At 39.7% G+C, this 18,872-nt stretch overlaps 2 protein-coding genes across 2 annotated transcripts; both read left to right on the forward strand.

The window, feature by feature from the left end:
• The first annotated feature begins 3,979 nt into the window (after positions 1–3,979).
• Positions 3,980–6,367, forward strand: LOC109959749 (perforin-1-like). The gene is made up of 2 exons (XM_020599357.1): positions 3,980–4,002; positions 5,774–6,367. Exon 2 carries the CDS (start codon positions 5,788–5,790, stop codon positions 6,184–6,186), a length of 399 nt encoding a protein of 132 aa, XP_020455013.1. The 5' UTR covers positions 3,980–4,002; positions 5,774–5,787; the 3' UTR covers positions 6,187–6,367.
• A 5,684-nt stretch (positions 6,368–12,051) lies between these two features.
• fam151b (family with sequence similarity 151 member B) lies at positions 12,052–18,872 on the forward strand. The gene is made up of 5 exons (XM_020599287.1): positions 12,052–12,429; positions 14,490–14,649; positions 14,727–14,944; positions 16,186–16,321; positions 18,256–18,872. Exons 1-5 carry the CDS (start codon positions 12,309–12,311, stop codon positions 18,401–18,403), a joined length of 783 nt encoding a protein of 260 aa, XP_020454943.1. The 5' UTR covers positions 12,052–12,308; the 3' UTR covers positions 18,404–18,872.

Consider the following 18,872-nt stretch of genomic DNA (forward strand, 5'->3'; position numbering starts at 1 on the left):
ACAAAGACAGCTGCACCCTGTGTGATCATTCACAGATGTGCTCCATAGCCTCCAGTTCTTGGTTGTTCAAATGAGGCTTGTTCAATGCGCTGTCAGCCCCAGAATAATGAGACACATTGAGCAAGTCTCATTTGTCCTTCATCCACCACATCAGTTCTTCTTTTTTCACCTCATTTATCAACACCTTTTCTTATATGTCAAAATGACAGACTGCCTTCAAATTTTTCAATCATTATTAAAAAAAATCCCTCAATGATGGAAGTATTCAGTTAATGCAGCTTTTGACTGCTCAGAATTAACATGTTAGTTTATTATATAAACCTATTTTATTTATTCAAAATACAATTGTATAATGTTCTACAGCACATTTGTCATGTTCAGTTTCTGAGAAAATAAATAATATTTAAATCAAACTTGATATATTCACATCCCACTTAGGTGTTAAAAGGAACCAGTCATCTTGACAAAAGTACGATTTATACTGTGATATATATTGATATTGAAATTATTGTGATAAGATTTTTTTTCCAAGCAGTAAGCTTGGTAACATAAAATGCCAGTAGGCAATAGAAGGCAATTAAGGCAAGTCCGTGTTGGACTGAGTGCAGGCATATGGCAGTGCTTAACAGTGTAGACTGGATTGATATGTATGCAATACCTGTAGAAAATATGTTTGTTTATTTTTGGCCAGTTCTAGTTGCAAGAAATTTGAAAGACCAAGTGAATGACTAATCAAATTTGCCTTTAAAAAGAATTTTCATTGTAATAAACTGCAGAATTTATATATGAATTTCAGAATTTAGATGAAGTATTTAAATATAAAGAAATAGTATAGTAAATATAAAGTAAAAATACTAAAGAAATACTTTAAATATGTCAAATGGCTATTGTGGATCTAGATAGAAATAGAACTGTGAAAAGAACAACAGTCCAGAGAAATCCAGCTGTTCTGGAGCAAAATTTTCACACACGCCTTCAGTGAGGATGATGCAATATCTCCCAAATATGTGTGGGAAAACAAAGATGTGTGTGACAAGACTAACCACTTAGGCTTGTATTATCATTAATGGGAGGAGTTATTTTTTAGGGAAAGGCAGCAGGTGCAACATGGACTTTTCTACTTGTAGTTTCTATAATAAACTATTTCCCTTTCCAGTTTAAACTATTTTATATGATTTCAGCACACCTCATCAGCATTTCTGTTGTACAGGATAGTTACAGTTTGTTATGTTCAGTAAGAGCTCAGTTAAAAAATAATGGTCAAAATGGAAAGAATAAACGCCAAGATAGGCTGACTTTTACTCCATAGGGTACATCCCAATTCCCTTATTTGATTTTTCCTAGCTCCTTGAGCCTCAATTGACCCAGAAGTTTTTCTAGTATGCCATCTTGTAGAATGTCCCAAACGTCTGTGTGTACGTCACAACGTCACCACAGTTTTATAGCAAAATTGACAGATTTACCCTCTAGTAGACTATTATTTTCTACTATAAATAATAGTCATAGAGAGGAGTCTGGAAGCACATTTTACTTACTCTGTATCATTGTTTCCATTCAGTCATGTGAAGCTGAAAAATCCCTGTATGTTGGGTAGAAAAATAGTTTGACGTGGCATATTTTAATTTATTTACACTTATTTGAAACATTTGAGTTAATAAATAATTTCTAAAAAATAGTGTGAAACATTCTATTCATAACATGATGAATGAATTTACAGACACAATATCAATAAATGATGCAGATAATTAATTTTAAACAAACAAAAAAAAAACACACTGCTGCCTTCAGAAATGACTTGTGCATCCAGCATCTGAGCAGTGCTTTATAAATACAGAATACAGGTTCTAATAAGATGCAGATAAGAAAACTAAAAATTATGTTAAGTGATTGTGGTGTGTGCCCTTAGTAATATTATGACAATGCATATATGGGTAAATGCATACGTCAACAAAAATCATCACCACATAACTTTAAAGCCTGACTGAGAGCCATCTGAGCTGCTGCCATTAGAAGCAGATGTTACTTCAGATTACACTTCAGAAGAAAGGATATTTCATTTCCCTGAAAGCATGTTTTCTCATCTCCTCTCTCGTTGGATCTATTTCTTGCATTCCTCCTTGCGTCTTCAGAGGGAGGGACTGAGACGCAAGTGACAAAAACATAGCTGCAGTTAAGGAAACTGAGATGCACCCCTAGATAAATCAAGCTCAGAGAACGCTGGGTCCCACAATTTCCAACTCAACTGCATCATCTGCCACCAGTAAGGCCAAAGGGGGAGGTGTGTGTGTGTGTTTATCAACAGCATGTGTACAGACTGTCTATAAGCACTGTTCGCCAGATGTGGAGTTTTTATTGCTGAAATGCCATCTCTATTACAGTATCTACCAAGAGAATTTAGCTGTGTGTTTTTGTCTGGAATACACATAGCCCCAAGAGCTAATTCCACAGTGGCTCTTGGCAAACTCTATGATGTCATCAGCACGCTAGATGCTGTATTTATCCCCACAGGCGACTTTAATCAGTGCAATCTACAGACTGTACTTCCCAAATATTACCAACATGTGAACATTCCCACTTGGGGTAAGAACACTCTGGATCATGTTTACAGTAACATACGTGGTACTTACAGGGCAGCACCCCGCCCCCACATTGGACGTTTGGACCACATTTCTTTGTTCCTGTATCCACCTTACACACAAAGACTGAAACAAACAAACCCTGTCACTAAACAAATTAAACTCTGGACCCCAGAGGCTGAAGGCACCCTGCAGGACTGTTTTGCCCAGACAGACTGGGATGTGTTTAAAGCTGCAGCCACCTCAGAGGACTTTTCTGTCAGCGTACAGGATTATGCTGAGTATGTGACCAGATACATTAGTACCTGTATTGACAACATTGTGCCCACCATACAAGTCAGGAGGTTTCCCAACCAGAAGCCCTGGATAAACAGTCAGGTACGCCACATGCTGCATGCTCGCTCTCATGCATCCAGATCAGGCAATGAGACGGAGTACAAAGCTGCAAAGTACAGACTGAGGAAAGCCATCACAGCGGCCAAGAGGCAGTACAGAGAGAAGCTGAATGGCTTCTGTACAGACAGGAGGCACACACACACCGAGACCACTCAACCCCCCACTTCCCCTCCATTAACTGTCTCACCAGGCCAGGTACGCACAGTCCTGAGGAAGATCAACCCCCACAAAACAGCAAGACTGGACAACATCCCTGGGAGGGTACCAAGAGCATGTGCCAGTGAGCTGGCTGATAATGACTATTTTTAGTTGTTTTGTATCTCTTTGCAGTTGCTTTGTGTCAGTTTTTTTGTGCATATTTCTGTAATTATTTTGCTCTCTGGGATCTTTTGTGCCTTTTTTCATCATTTGTCTACTTTTGGGTAGTGATTTTGTATCTCTTTGTAGATGTTTTGCATCTATTTTTTTCATTTTGTGTGTGTGTGTACTTTAGTCATTTTGTTATTATTTGAATGACTTTCCAACAGAAAAGTTAGCTAACAGTCCCTTCACAATTATCTGGTCTGGGGGTCCCTGAACCTTTGCCCAGTAGGCCTGTTCAGTAATCCATCTGTGCTGCACACAGATGGCATGTGTAAGCCCAATTTAGTATGCAGCTGCATCAGCCTAATTAGGCTATTACTGTCAGTAATAGCTCATGAAACATGACTGACTTGCATACTCAAAGATAGTGCGCAGTATGACTATTTCTCCTAAATGGAACATTGTTTCCGTGTTTACCACAGGAACTACATATGTGGCACTAGTCCTCCGATCAGATAATAGGTAAGGTAGGCCTAACAAGCCAATCCAAACCAGAAAACCAATAGGTTTATCATATTATATAAGGCCTAGGACATAACAGGCTGGGTTGTCTGTGTTGTGGGAGGGTAGTGGGAGGGTAAGCACAAACTGATATGAGGTCTGCTGGCCTTTAAAAGCATGGGGAACAAAAGATAGTGCGGTGAAAGACAAGGCATCAACATTACAGGTAAAACTATATATGCTCCTGTAGTTTTGTTTAGTAGCTTTTGGTGTTTTCCCTTTCAAGTTCTTCAAGTTGTACCTTTAGTGCATTTCTGCCCTGCATGTTTTTCAAGATGTATCTAAACTCTTCATCCCCTCTGATCAAGCTGTTCTAAGTTTCATACTGCTATATTTTCTCAGTGTGTTGCTACTGTTTTGATGTTCTGATACTGTAGTGAAACAACATGTTGCACATAAGAGTTCTGTTATTGTAGTGTGATAAAATGATGCTCATGACTATCAAAGCTTTTTTATTGCTTTACAAAGATTAATTAATTTGTTGTTCACTGTGTATTACCAGTATTTTTACATTATCCTTTCATAACAACACATTATCTTTTTAAGTCTCCCCACTTGCTGAATAAAATATTAAATATAATATAGAGCATCAAGCAGTACTTAAACTTGCACAGTATTAATTACAGTAGTTGTGGATTTCCACCTTCATGTTGTGTGAATATATCTGTGGAGATATTTTCAAGCAAGTTTAACTAAAGAAGCAACAAAGCTCATAAATAATATTATTTTAAAATAATTTTGCTCAACTTGAGGCTTATAACGCACAACTGTAATCTTTAATTACATAGGTTAGTCTTTTTTAAAATAAATTAAAGCTTTATCTTTCCACTCAACTCTGATTTTTTCTGTACCATGACAGCTGCTCTTGTAGAGCCTGGGTGGTGAGGGTGGTGGGTTGATAATTGCTAACAGAATACAGTGGCACTCACATGGAGATGCTATAGTCAAAAAATGACTAATCCTAGGATCTGTAGAAGAAACCCAAAGAAGGTGGCCAGTTATAGCACATTAACAGGTAAACACTCAATGGGGTGAGGAAGAGCTTTTGGTATCTTGTTGATGCTATTATCAATAGTGAAAACAAAATGTCATATCAGTAGTTTCAATACCTGGGCATCGATCCACCCATCCAATATTAATAATTAAATGGTAGCAGACAGTGTGTCTGAAAAAAATAGACTCAGTTGTCCACACCATAGAAAGGTGTCTTTGGAATGAATAGAGATAACAATAAAGTGAATGGGGTAACAGTGCAAACAAATCCAGCTGTTATCAGACTAAATTTTCACAAAATATTCATCTGAAGATGATGCAACTTCTCCCTGCCTTCTGAGAATTCAGTGAGTGTACGGTGTTGACATTGAGCCACATTATTTTAGGAAAGCAGATTTGATTTTAACTAATTCAAATCATTTTATAGGTGTGTGTTTCTCAGAGGCTACTACTGAATAACAGTGGTGGTAAAGTGAACTGCATTCACAAAAGAAAATCAATACATGTTAACTTGTAATAATAATTTCCTTCATATAAATATGACATTGCAATTTTTTTCATAAAAACCTCATAACTATCTCTGTAATTCTTGTGATGTGATCTCTCTACAGGGAGGGAAATCTGAAACAAACATAAATGTTAGCCAACTAACATTAGCTGTGGACTGGAGGATGCCTTTTCCATAGTTAGTTGCAATCACAGATCCTTAGTTCATACTGTAGCCACAGTAGGAAACATGAAATAGACCGAAGGGGGCAAAGAATGGTAAGGAATATTTTATGGTGTGAGTTTGTTTTGAGTCTCATTAGACCCTCTTGTGGCTGAAAAGAAATCTGGTAGCATACATTTAGTAAAATAGTGCAGTCACAAACACTGAAAGAGTGAAAGGTCGACTTATTATATAAATCCATGTACGAGGTTAAAATATTGTTTCTTCTCCATAGGCTCCAGTGAAGTCATGGCCTCCAGTGTTCCCTTCGTCATGTTGGTCCTGAGCAGCCTGATTGTGGCTGAAGCCCAGCTAAGGCTGTTTAACTTGCGGGCCAGCAATCTTCCTTCCAGCTTATTTGGAACCACAGATGGCTATGTCAAGGTGTCCTGTGGGGCTGCTAAACTGGGTAAAACATCAGTTTCCAATGACAACCCTAACCCCTGGTGGTCAGAGGAATTCACCCACTTCATGGCCCAGGAGAATGACAAACTAAAGCTTGAAGTTTATGACAGCGACTTAATCTTTGATGACCTGTTGGGAGTCTGCGAGAGAGCTATCGCCCTGGGGGTCCATGAACATAACTGCTACCTGGAGAAAGGTGGAATCCTCACTTACTCCTATACCCTTGGTAACCAAACTCATTAGGCTTGTATAGATACAGGTGACCTTTGGCCTTACAGGCAGCCTCTTTACCACAGTATGACTACATCTTGATGTACAGTTTTAAGAGACTAGCGTGCAGGCCGTGCAAACCATTATTGCATTTTTTGACAAATCATGGTCACTTTACCCATAAAGATCTAAACTGCTTTATTCAATAAACCCTGCAAACATTCATTCCAGTCTCTTTTTTTATGCTTAGTTGCTGACTTTCCCCCTGCTTTCCTGTTTGCAAACAGATATATACCTTCCTTGCAATCTGAAAATTTTTATTGTTCACAAATGTTATTGAATATAATAAGGGACAATACCTTTGTGGATATAAACCTATTTGCATGCAGTTTATCTTAATTTCATTCAGTCATGTCTGTGAATAAAACTGAGCAAACAAAACACGTCACAGCAGCATGAACGGTGATGCATTCACTTACTGATATACAATATGAACTGAAGTGTGTTTGAATGGTGAACGCTAAAATGAATAAACCACATAGTGACTACAAATCATTGTTAATGTTGTCAACAACTACTATGATGCTAAATATGACATAAAAATACAAATAAAAATATTTGTTGACATAAGTATTGGGAGGAGGTGGGAAAATTTGAGACTTGGTGCAGAGCTAACAACCTCTCCATCAATGTCACAAAGACAAAGAAGATGACTGTGAACTTCAGAAGGACTGGCACAACTCACATCCCCCTTTACACCCGGAGGGTCTGAGGTTGAGGTGGTATCCTGTTTTAAATATGTGGGGGTTCACATCACTGACAATTTCACCTGGAACACCAACACGTTCAGCATTGTGAAGAAGGCCCATCATGCTTGTACTTCTTAAAGAGCTCATGGCATGCTTTTCCATGTTTTTTGACTTATCTATAATGTTACAATGGTGAATTATCATCTTAAACATGACCTAAAGCTCAAAAAATGAGGTGTACATATGTTCTAGTACTTCTATGCAGAAGCAACTTGGTTTATATAAGTCTCGCAAACTCTCACTCGCAAGACTTTTTTTCTAACAAAATTAAGTATTAGTGATAGCTTAAGGATCTCCTTGAATGGTTATAATCAGTTGTGCATTTATGTAAGCTTGCCTGACATCCACTGGCGCCATTGTAAAAGCAGAATTTTTTGACTCACACATGGTTTTGTGGATATATTTTACCTCCTGCTGCTGCACTGTGACCAGAGGATGTGGAGAAAAATACAGGGCCTGAGGTTACTGGATGTCTGGGAATGTTCATGTACACTCACTGTTTTACCTGACCGGGTCTAACCTACAAGCAGCTGGCCGGTGAAGTACCAGGTTAGGGAAAACACATCTCAATGGGGAAATGGATTGTGACACAACACCAGCAGCAGGAGTTGTGTGTGCTCATGAACTACGGCCAGCAATGGCAGCCTTGGTTACTCGCGCTCTCTTGTGTTTGTTGTTTTCCTTTGTTTTCTTGGTCTTTTGCAACCCATCCCGGATTACTTTTACCAGAGAAGAACTGTTAAATACATGTATAGGACAACTCACACCAAACTACCTTTCTCCAATCTGTGTGAACAAAGAATGCTGTATGGACATTCTGATCTGAGGCACAGCTGCCATATACGGGACCTATAAAAAATGCTGCAATGGCAAGTGAGCGGGCCCTTGGTGAGGCTATGCCAGATAGGGACCCGGACTCCACTCCCATCTATCCACCTAGCAAATCTCCGCTCCCTGGTCAACAAGATGGATGAAATTCTTCTCGTCAATAGGACTAACTCTGTGCTTCACTGAGACCTGGATGAGCGACTCGACTGCGGACAGCACGTTACAAGTACCGGGCTTCCAGGTGTTCAGAGCAGATTGGGTAACGGAGCTGTCCGGGAAAATGAGAGGAGGTGGAATCTGCTTCTACATAAATGAAGGTTGGTGCACAAATGACACGGTGCTACAGAGAACATGTAACACAGATTTAGAGACTCTTTTTTATCAACTGCAAACCTTTTTATTCTCCTTCTGAATTTTCAAGCTTCATCCTGGTGGGTGTCTATTTAAAGCCGCAGACCCACTCTAGCACACTACAGCTCCTGGCTGAACTGATAACTAGCGTGGAGCTAGAACATCCCGACTCTCCACTCATTGTTCTAGGGGACTTTAACAGAGCAAATCTAACCCACAAACTGCCCAAATACAGACAGCATGTCACCTGTCCCACTAGGGGACAAAAATCATACTGGACCACTGCTACACAACAATAAAAGACGCCTATCGCTCTGTCCCCCATGCAGCCCTCCAACTCTCTGATCACTGTATGGTCCATCTTATTCCAACCTACTGGCAGAAACTTAAAGCTGCAAAGCCTGTGGTCACTTAGTAGGCTAAACTAAGTCAGTGACACTTTGACTTTTTTCCAAATAATGAACATTTCATTCATAATATTATAAACACAGACCTATAATTTGCACATTTTTGTTTTTTCCAAATTGTGTTAAATGGCTAATAAAATTGGTAATACAAGGTGAATTGGTTTAGTCTTGACTTCTGGTCGTGAGTGACAGTGTTGGGGGATGGGAAATCTGTTGATTGTTGATTGCAAAAAAAAAACAAAACAAAACAAAAAACAGAGCGATGGAGGGAAAAAGGTCAAAGCTGTCAGGTGCCCAATTTAGGAAAAAGAAAAAAGAAGAGATAAACTGAGCAAAAGATAAAGGTATGCAACCAGAATTGTGGTTTTCAAATGTTCTGTTGAAGGATTTGTGCAATTGAGAAAGAAGTTTGTCTTGGGGGTCTCACCCGGGGGGTAATTCAATGTAGAACCGCCACTGTACTCTATTTTTATTCCTATTCATTTCATTTCAATGAAAATTCCTTTGTCTGTCTGCATTGCGGGGTGGGCAACAGCCCCCCCAAAACCTTCAGCCAATTCACACCAGCGATTTCCTCCTCTGTTGCCAGTGACCAGCACCTCACCCAGCACCCAGTGAGTCAAGTACAGTCTGAACATTTACTCACCGTTTTCCCTTCACTCTTTCAGAGACTTCTCACAGCCCCCCGTACATCTCCCTGGACAGACATCTATCCATCCTCCTGTCCTAGTTTCCTCTCAATGTCAGCGGCCCTGTGTGAAGTTCTCTTCAACTTATCCTCTGTTACACCATTAAAGGACTTTGTTTAGACCAATATCTGAGTTTGCCTTTTGAGTCTGCTGTGTTTCCCCCTCTCTCGCTCCCCATCGAGAGAGAGCAACCATAACATTCAGGATATAAACTGATCTTAGAAAGAAGAAGATTTGGAAAAAAAATCATATAGAAATGAATCTGTCTAGAATACCTGTGTTGAAATGTGCAGCTAACTGTGCTTCTTTCTAGACAAAGGTTTGCTGCTCTCTGGTGATCATCAGTCATTTGGGCTCCACAGCTTTCTTTGGTAAGTGTTTGGTTGTGTTTTGGCAGCCACACATACTGAATATGAGTCAGACATCAAGGTTTATGAAGCTACTTCCTCTTCAGGTGTATCATTAATAAATGTGTCCTCTCCTCCTTGCAGGCCACTACATATGTGACAGTGTTTACCGGAGGAACCCTGGTGGTGTGACAGACCATTGGTTGATGTACAATGACAAGGAGGTCATCGAGACAACAGGCACCTCGTCCTGTCACCACAGGTGGAGAACAACATACCTGCTCTTCTATGAGAAAAAGGTAACTGGAGAGACACACATGTTCAATGTTTTCTGTAGAGCAGGAAAACAGATGTTTGTCCAAATAAGCAATATAACGTTATTTAAAAACCCTGACACAAGTAGAGTTCCATGGCTGGGAGACAGACCTGCAGCACTATGGCACCTGCCATCCAGATGAGTGCTCTCTCCCTGCCCTCGGCCTCTCGAACTTTGGCCTGGCCCTTTGCGACCTCACGCCCTCTCCTTTCGAGGGAACATGGCTAGCCCTCTGTCCTGGAGGGCCAGGAAGGAAGAAGCCCAGAAGGAACGGGTGGACCAAGACAGACCCCCGCTGCAGCAGTCCCCGTCTGTCCCAGGAATCCAGCCTGCCCGACACTCCCAGCACAGTCTCGGCCGAGGGAGACCTGCCTGAGTCCTGAAGAAGCCTGAGCAATACGACGGCACCTGAAAGTTCAGATGGCATTTCCCCTGTCCCTTCCCATTCTTCAGTCACAACTGGTTTGACAGTCACATCTGGTTTGACAGCTGCACTATCGCTGCCTGTTCCAGGGCTGCAGCTGCCACTACCAGCATATAGGTCCAGCGAGAGAGAAGAGAAGAATTTGGAGCATCATGGGGAGCCCCCAAGCAGCCCAGGCCTATAGCAGCATAACTAAGGGAAGGCTCAGGGTCACCTGATCCAGCCCTAAATATAAGCTTTATCAAAAAGGAAAGTCTTAAGTCTAATCTTAAAGGTAGAGAGGGTGTCTGCCTCCTGAACTGAGACTGGGAGTTGGTTCCATAGGAGAGGAGCTTGATAGCTAAAGGTTCTGCCTCCCATTCTACTTCTGTGGACTCTAGGAACCACAAGTAGACATGCACTGTGAGAGCGAAGTGCTCTGTTAGGATGAAGTCTTTAAGATAGACATAAAGTGAGGGCTGGCCAAAATGTACCCACTCTGTAGTAAAAAATGTTACATATAGATATGTATAATCATACCATTATACTATTAAAATTAAATTTAAATGTAATTAAAAACACCAGTCTGAAGCCTGACAATCTTTTAACTACAGTGTTTTGTCTTTTTCATTAATTCTTACACAAACATTTATAGCCTACCTTTTAAGGTAGGCCTAAGTTAGGGTTAAGTTTATTTAAAATTTTACCAAAATTGTGTAACAAACGATATACAAAAGTGTGTTAATATTAAAAGCTGCATTTAACTTAACAAGTACTCTTTTAAAAATAGGCTACCTGTCTAGAATTTGTAATAAACTAAGCTGCTGTAAAATCAGGGGTTAATTTAACAATCTATGATTACTTTTATTGTGAATAGATCTTCCTTCATACATTTAAATACAGTTAGGAAGCGTGGAGGACCTGTGCCCGTCACGGGTCAAAAGGAGGGTGGCGAGGATGACTACTGACCCCTCACACCCTGGACACAATCTGTTTGAACTCCTCCCCTCTGGACAGCATTACAGGTCACTGTGCACCAAGACAACCAGGCACAGGGACAGTTTCTTCCCCCAGGCTGTCACACTGATGAACACTCAACCCATGACAGAATGAGTGGACAATAACCCTCAGTGCAATACCTGTAAATATACATTGTACAGATTATACAGACTTGTACAGGTCTCTAGTTTTAAGTACTCTGTTTTTATCCCTATTTATCTCATTTCAACGAATATTCCTTTGTTGTCTGCATTGTTTGTCTATTTATACTGCTTATTCTACATTGTTTGCACTGTTTGTTGCTATTATACTTCTTATTTTGTTATATTACACATCCTTATGCTGCTTTACCGTTTGTATATTGAGAGCCGGTGTACCAGAGTCAAATTCCTCGTGTGTTCATCACACCTGGCCAATAAAACGGACTCTGATTCTGAAGGCCTGAGTCCCTGTACAATCATGGCGGTCGCGTTGACGCATCACCGTAAGTGGTTCATGCGGCATCTACGCCCGACCGAAAAGTAAACTGCAGGCATTGTGCAGCGATTGCAAGTGATCGATTCAGTGCAAGCCTGGCTCATCTCGGCCGAGCCCAGTTATATAGTTATACAGTATATGTGTTTTGGCAAACTACTGCTGATTCCTTTAATTCGGAAATTCGTAACCGGAAGTTCAACGTGTCCTTGCTCTTAACCGGATTTGCGTGTGAGGTTATGTTTTTTTTTTTTTTTTTTTTCAGCAGGTGGAGGTAATGCACCTTAGGTTGAGTTGCAAACCGCCAGTAAACACCAAAAGAAGAAGCTGATGTTTTTACTCGTGAACATATGTTAGTTTACTCACAGTCAGATATTTAAAGTCTGTTTTTTTTTAGCTGCCTTCGATTTTATTCATAACAATCTAGCTAGCTAACATTACTGTACCTTCTTGATCCGCTCATCTATATTCATGTTCACTAACCGAACTAAAGCGAAAGTGAAAGATAGCAGCAGTCCTCGTCACAGAAAGAATGGCTGACCAGACACTTGAGTATTTCTTGAGTCAGGGTCTGATAAAGAAAAGGGACGCTGCTGAGGTTAGGTGGTCACACGCTGTCAACTCCAGGAACAAGCTGACAGAGGCTCTTGCAGGTGCATTTATACCATGTTCTTTATTAGAACACAGTTGGCATTTTTGTACTGTACTTAGTCATGTTGAGGTGTCAGATGTTCTCTGTTACCATGAAGGTTTCTTAATGTAATTATGAAATATATGGACATCGTTTTTCTTTCAGGAGCTAGATGACAATACAAATTAGTATCCCATCTCTAATTTGACTTGTACTGTGTGAGGATTTGATGTTTTACATCATTGTTAAACTCAAATTTTTACTGTTGGTCAGGCAAAAAACACATTTAACCTTATTCTCTGGACAATTGTAACTGACTTTTTGTTATTCTGACATTTTATAGACAAAACAACTAATTGATGAATCAAGAAAGCAAACGGCAGATGAATTGATAGTGAAAGGAAAAAACAGTTGAAGTCGTAGTGTGAAGATTTATCAGAAGTGTTAGCTATTAGATTTCCTCATAATGAAGTTGACATAGCTTTAGAGCATTTCAGTCACAATATGATGAATGAAAACAAATACACACGAGCTGGAATAAGTAGGTTAATACAATTAATAACTATATATTGTTCACCAAAACTGAGCACAACAATGTGCAATATGACTAAAATGTTAAATGATAAAAAAAAAATCGTATAAAATTGGCCAGTGCTGAGGTTCCCTTTGCATTTAAAGGTTAAATTCTTGTACATGAGCTGGATAGCTTTGTTGACAATTTCACATTATCTCTGATCTGTTGGTTCTTCAAAAGTCTCGCAGGACTTGCTGTCATGTCAACATGTCTATAATCTCAAACCTGCTCGGGAGCAGGTTAGTTTTCAGGTTTATTCATTGTAAACAAGATAACTTCACAGATTTATAGGGTCTTGGAGCAGACAACTGTACTTAATCATTTGCTGAAATGTATTAAAACAGTTATTTGTAGGAACAGATTGAGAAGTGCTGTACTGTTATACAGAAAAGAATAAATGTGGATAACATCAAACTTGATTTCAAAATTGTCATTTTATTATTGAGGCAAAGTTAAGAAGAAAAACTAATAACACCGGTACTTGAACTAACAGTAACAGGCTACAATACTAGTTTACACATTATTCTTGTACTTAGCCTGGCTATAATACAGAGATTATATGAAGTAATAGGAATTCCAGCACACACAAGTTCATCATCTAAACAACTATTAATAAATGCAGATGATCCAGATGTTTCTTGTGTGTGCTGAATTCCTTTTACTTTGTAAATGTGTTGTCCTGCTCCGGCTTGTCACTCTGTTGGATCTATGAGCATGCAGCTGTGCACAGGATTGCTAGTTCTGCATTTAACAGAGATACTACAAACTGAGTGGTCATATCAAAGCAGGAGACATTAGTCATGGTGACATTAAGTATTTAAATATTATACTTCTGCATTTAATCTGTTTGCCATTTTATCATATCTCTGCATTTTGCAGAGTTCTTATTTTGCAGTAAAATGCAAATAAAATCTTAAAATTGTTTGTCACCCTCCAGCAGAATCTCTCTCTGTTGCTTTGACAGACCTACTCTTTTCTTAGAAATCTGCATGTAGCCAATAAGAAACCAGCTGATTATGGTTTCAGCTGTCGATGTACTGTATATAGTCTAGTCACTGACCGCAATAGTGCACATTTGTCTTGGATGACTGAATCCAGCTTTTCTAATCGACAACACGTAGGGGTTGAAGAACTGAAATATCTGCATAACCTTAGCTGGCATTAGAAAATCCAGGATTGCTCATTTGATGTAAGATCTGTATAGCGCCATCTAAAGAACACCTCCTGGGCACTGAGTGTAATAACACCTCTATTTCTTAGATCACAATGGGGGTGGACACAGAAACATGCATTAAAGGATGATACCAGCTTATCACAACTTGGAAAAAATTTGATGGCCAAAGCTAAGAACATAAGACCCTAGTTGTAATAAACTGGAATTTGGTCTGAATTGAATAGACATGACCACTGTAAATTCACAGATAAGTGAATAGTGAGAGACATTTTATTTTTGTGTTGACCAATCTAATGTCCTGAGTTCCTCGCTGACCATTTTGACTAACCCTTAGGTCCCACTCATATGATTGAAGCTGACATAAGTTTGAGCAGTCATGATTCCAAAGAGCCAATCATGGCACATCCCCCCACCACAGACAGCGACATCACACTGAAAGAGTGGCTGGAACGAGTGAAAGTGCACAACAAGGGAATAAAACTAGACTTTAAGAGGTGAAACCCCTTTCATATTCTTTTATGTAATATATGGTTGTGTGTGATGCTAACACTGTGTTGTACTCTCCATGCAGTCTGGAAGCAGTGTCTCCATCTGTGCTTCTGCTGGAGGAAGTGCTGCCTGATCTGGGCTGTCCTGTGTGGATCAATGCAGATATTTTCCCTGGTCCTGGGGGACAGGCAAGACCTCTGGACCCTCAGGCTTTTCTTTCGGCTGTGAGAACTCTTCCCACTTGCATGGTGCTCTCTCTTGGCTGGACTACAGGATGGACTGCTGAGACAGATAATCCAGGTGAAATCACTTGAGTAACACTGGCTGTTTTTGCTTGGAGACCTTTATTCTAGTAATAGCAGAAGAAGAATATCATGTGAACACTTCAGCCTCACCTCATTCATTCTGAGCGGTTTTATTCATATTTAGTAATTGACAAGACACACCACTCTGTTCATTTATAACCTTGACACACCAAGACAACAGAAGGTGCTTGTTGGATCCTAAATCAGAATCACAATCTGTACTTGCCAGGTGTGTTGGACACATGAGGAATTTGACTCTGGTACAGCGGCTCTCAATGAGTATGTACATGGCGTTATGTAAGGCAGCAGTGGGCAAGTAACTGATATAAGGCAGAGAACGGAAGTAAAGAAGTAATGTGCAATCAAGCTAAGGAATGTGCCTTAGGAGTAAAAATAAAGTACTATATACACACAGTCTAGAGTCGACGGATTGATATGTACAATGTATATTTACAGGTATTGCACTGAGGGTTATTGTCCAGTCGTACTGTCCTGGGTCAAGTGTTCATCAGAGTGATGGCCTGGGGGAAGAAACTGTCCTTGTGCCTGGTTGTCACCCCTCTCACTGGGGTTACATGGAACGCCATAACCAAATGGCTGGCATAGTGTACAGAAACATCTGTGCCGAGTACAGGCTGGAAGCCCCACAGTGAAAATGGGATACACCTCCAAAGCTGGTTGAGAATGACCAAGCTAAGATCCTGTGGGACTTCCAGATACAAACTGACAAACTGGTAATGGCCAACCAACCGGACATAGTAGTGGTGGACAAACAGAAGAAGAAGGCCATAGTGATAGATGTAGCAATCCCAAGTGATAGCAACATCAAGAAGAAGGAACACGAGAAGCTGGAGAAATACCAAGGGCTGAAAGAAGGATCTTAGCTTGGTCATTCTCAACCACTTTGGAGGTGCACCCCATTTTGACTCGGCACAGATGTTTCTTTTAATAGTTTTTGGACAATAATGGAACTCTATAGTACAGAGGAATAAGATATATACACACACAGTACTTGATAGGTCAAAGCAACTATTCATGGTTGGTTTTGGTCTGCATGTGGTTTGTTGAGAACAAGAAAAATACAGAAAAACACTAGCCTTATCCTCTAGACCAGTTTCAGACAGAAAAGTATGTTATTTTTATTATATTATTATAATATTATATATTAGATGGTTTTTGAACCCTATACAGTGAGAAGGAGGCTTGCATACACATGTTTTGTTTAAATTTTTTCAGGTTACAGCTGGGATATGGTGCATGGGATGGAGGACATATCTAGAACCCTTGAACATCCAGTCACCTTCCCAGTGCGTGCAGCTCTCCTGGCCCAGTCTTTCTCCCAGCTCACATGGCTTCTGCAGCAATCAGACAGGTAATATTGGAATCCGTGAGGACAGTCCCATCAGCATGACTTTTAGTTTGATTTTAGTTTTAGTTTAGGACTGACCAACACCCACAGACCGGAGATCCCACATCAAAGGGATTTTATTACATTAGGTCTGACCATCAGTACACACATTGTTGCTCCCTGAAGACTGATAGATGTAAAACTTAATGTTTCTCTCTCAAAATATTAAATAATTAGCAGGGATTACGGGTTAGTGTCAGGGTTTAGTTTCAAGGAAGTTTAGCCAATAGTATTGTGATAGATGTATGGCTTAAAACTGAATTAATAATCTTTTCTGTAATTAAATAAATAAATTAATATTGTAAATAATTTTCTTAAGCATATGGAAACGTAGCTGTTTCACGCCAACATATAAGGAAGTTCAACCCTGATAGTTTTGTTAGTGGTTTGAATTCAATTTAAAATAAAAATAAACCAGATAATTCTCTTAACCTGGAAGTGCTGCTGTTCACCCCTTTTGTAACATAACACAACATTTTCTTATATGTTTGGATTAAAACCAAAGTATTTAATTTGAATTTTTGGCGAATAAAAGCTAGTGTTTCTCCCCCACATGTAAGGAAGGCTGACCCAAATGAGCCAGTCATCATCTGCACTGATCATCAATGATATCTAGCTACTGTATTACTCACAGCTAAAGCATGTTCGAGCACATTAACCACATAAAGTCTCTCCTCATTCAAAAGTTTGATTAGCACATTGATTCTCATGGTCAGATCGATTCCATTTGTGCTTGATTGCTTGTCCTTGGTGTCCCAGATGTCCAGATTTGAATGTTATATCTTGAATTTGAACAACCATATTTAAGAAAACAGACTTTTTGACTTGGCTTGAATTTTTAGATCTGATTTGAGCACACTGAACTAGAACAAATTGAGTATAGTTTTTTAATAACAGGCACAAAATTGTTCTGTCTGAATTTGAGAATCCTAAAATAAATAAATGTATGCTGAAATAAAGGTTTTGAAATTGCAAAACTTGAAACTAACTATTCAGAATTTCACAAAGTGAAATTCAGACCATATAAATTGGGAAAGTTAGTTTTCAAAGTAAAATGTTTCAGTGCAATAAATTCAGTCATGTTCATATTTCAACACCTTGGGAGATATTAAGTTTTTGTGGCTCATCTTTTGGTGGTAAACAGTGAAACATCACATGTTCATATATATAAAGGAGTCACAATGGGGTTTAGCAATGGAGAAAAAGAAGAAAAGCCGCACTGCAGGAATTTGCACATTTGGTAAATGCTAAATGGTCTTACACATTGCAGCACACTCAAGAGTGCTTTCACACTATTTGGCCATTCGCACTCCCAAATGCTCACACATTCAGACACTGGTGTTATCACCGGGAGCAACTGGGGGTTTAGTGTCTTGTTCAAGGACACTTCGACATGTGGACTGGACAAGCCAGGAATCGAACCGCTAATCCTCCAGTTAGGAGACGACCCGCTCTATCTCCTGAGCCATAGCCGCCCCCCCCAATAGTCTCTTGCAATATATATGTTTTAAGGCGTTTCTGTGTAAGGGAGGAGACAGTGGAAATGTATACATAACTGAAGCGCCTGATTTACCACCACTGCGGGAGATGGAATTATAGCGGAAATTTGACATCAGGAGAAAGCAGGTGTAAAATTTGTGCCACTGCTCTCAACGTGGTAGCTGTTAGTCATCTGAGAGTTAAGAACATACTGAGGAGGGAGAGAATGTTTGTAAATTGCATCACTTGGAGGTGAGAATGTGAGGGACGTTTACAGGCTTTCAGGTCAAACCATGCTTCAATTACTGAATGAAATAAAAGATGATTTGACTGGTATAAGACTACATGAATGCCATTCTGAATATCATTTTTATTTGAGCTGATAATGACACGTTTGTGCTTTCCCATGTTGCTCACAGGTACACTCTAACTGTGTGGACAGGCCAGAATGACAAGTTAACACTACAAGACTTACTGCTCTACAGAAAAGTGTTTGATACCAGTAGGATCTACTATGACCTGCCAGAATCCCAAAGGACAGAGCTTATTATGGCATTGCAAAAGTAACTTAAAGTCCACCAAAAACACATATTGAGAAGTTGTTTGGCTGTTCTCAACTCTGACAGTACACCCATGCCCCCAGGTGGAGAGACAGAAGTGAAACCTGTGATCCATTGCCATCATCAATATCATAATGTCTCATTGTAAAAGTAATGCCTAACAGTTCCAAGTCCTGCAATTAAAATTGTGCTTAAGTAACTTACCAGGCTGAAAAGCAGTGTTTGGATGACCCTTCTTGTTTTTCAATTTTGAACACAACATCACACTTGGGGTTATTGGGTGTGGTCAGAAATGTAACCATATCCAACAGTGATTCCTGGATTACACCTGCAAAAAAAGTGAAAAGGTCAGTAAAGAAGAGATTCATAGGGGGTAAGTTACTCTTTAAAATATCAAAAGTAAAAGTATTTGTTATGTTCATTAGGCACAAAACATTTAGCAGTTTAATCTAGCTGTACCACATTTTAAATTGCTA

The sequence above is a fragment of the Monopterus albus genome, unplaced genomic scaffold (genome assembly GCF_001952655.1).
Source record: "Monopterus albus unplaced genomic scaffold, M_albus_1.0 scaffold40.1, whole genome shotgun sequence".
Lineage (NCBI taxonomy): Eukaryota > Metazoa > Chordata > Actinopteri > Synbranchiformes > Synbranchidae > Monopterus > Monopterus albus.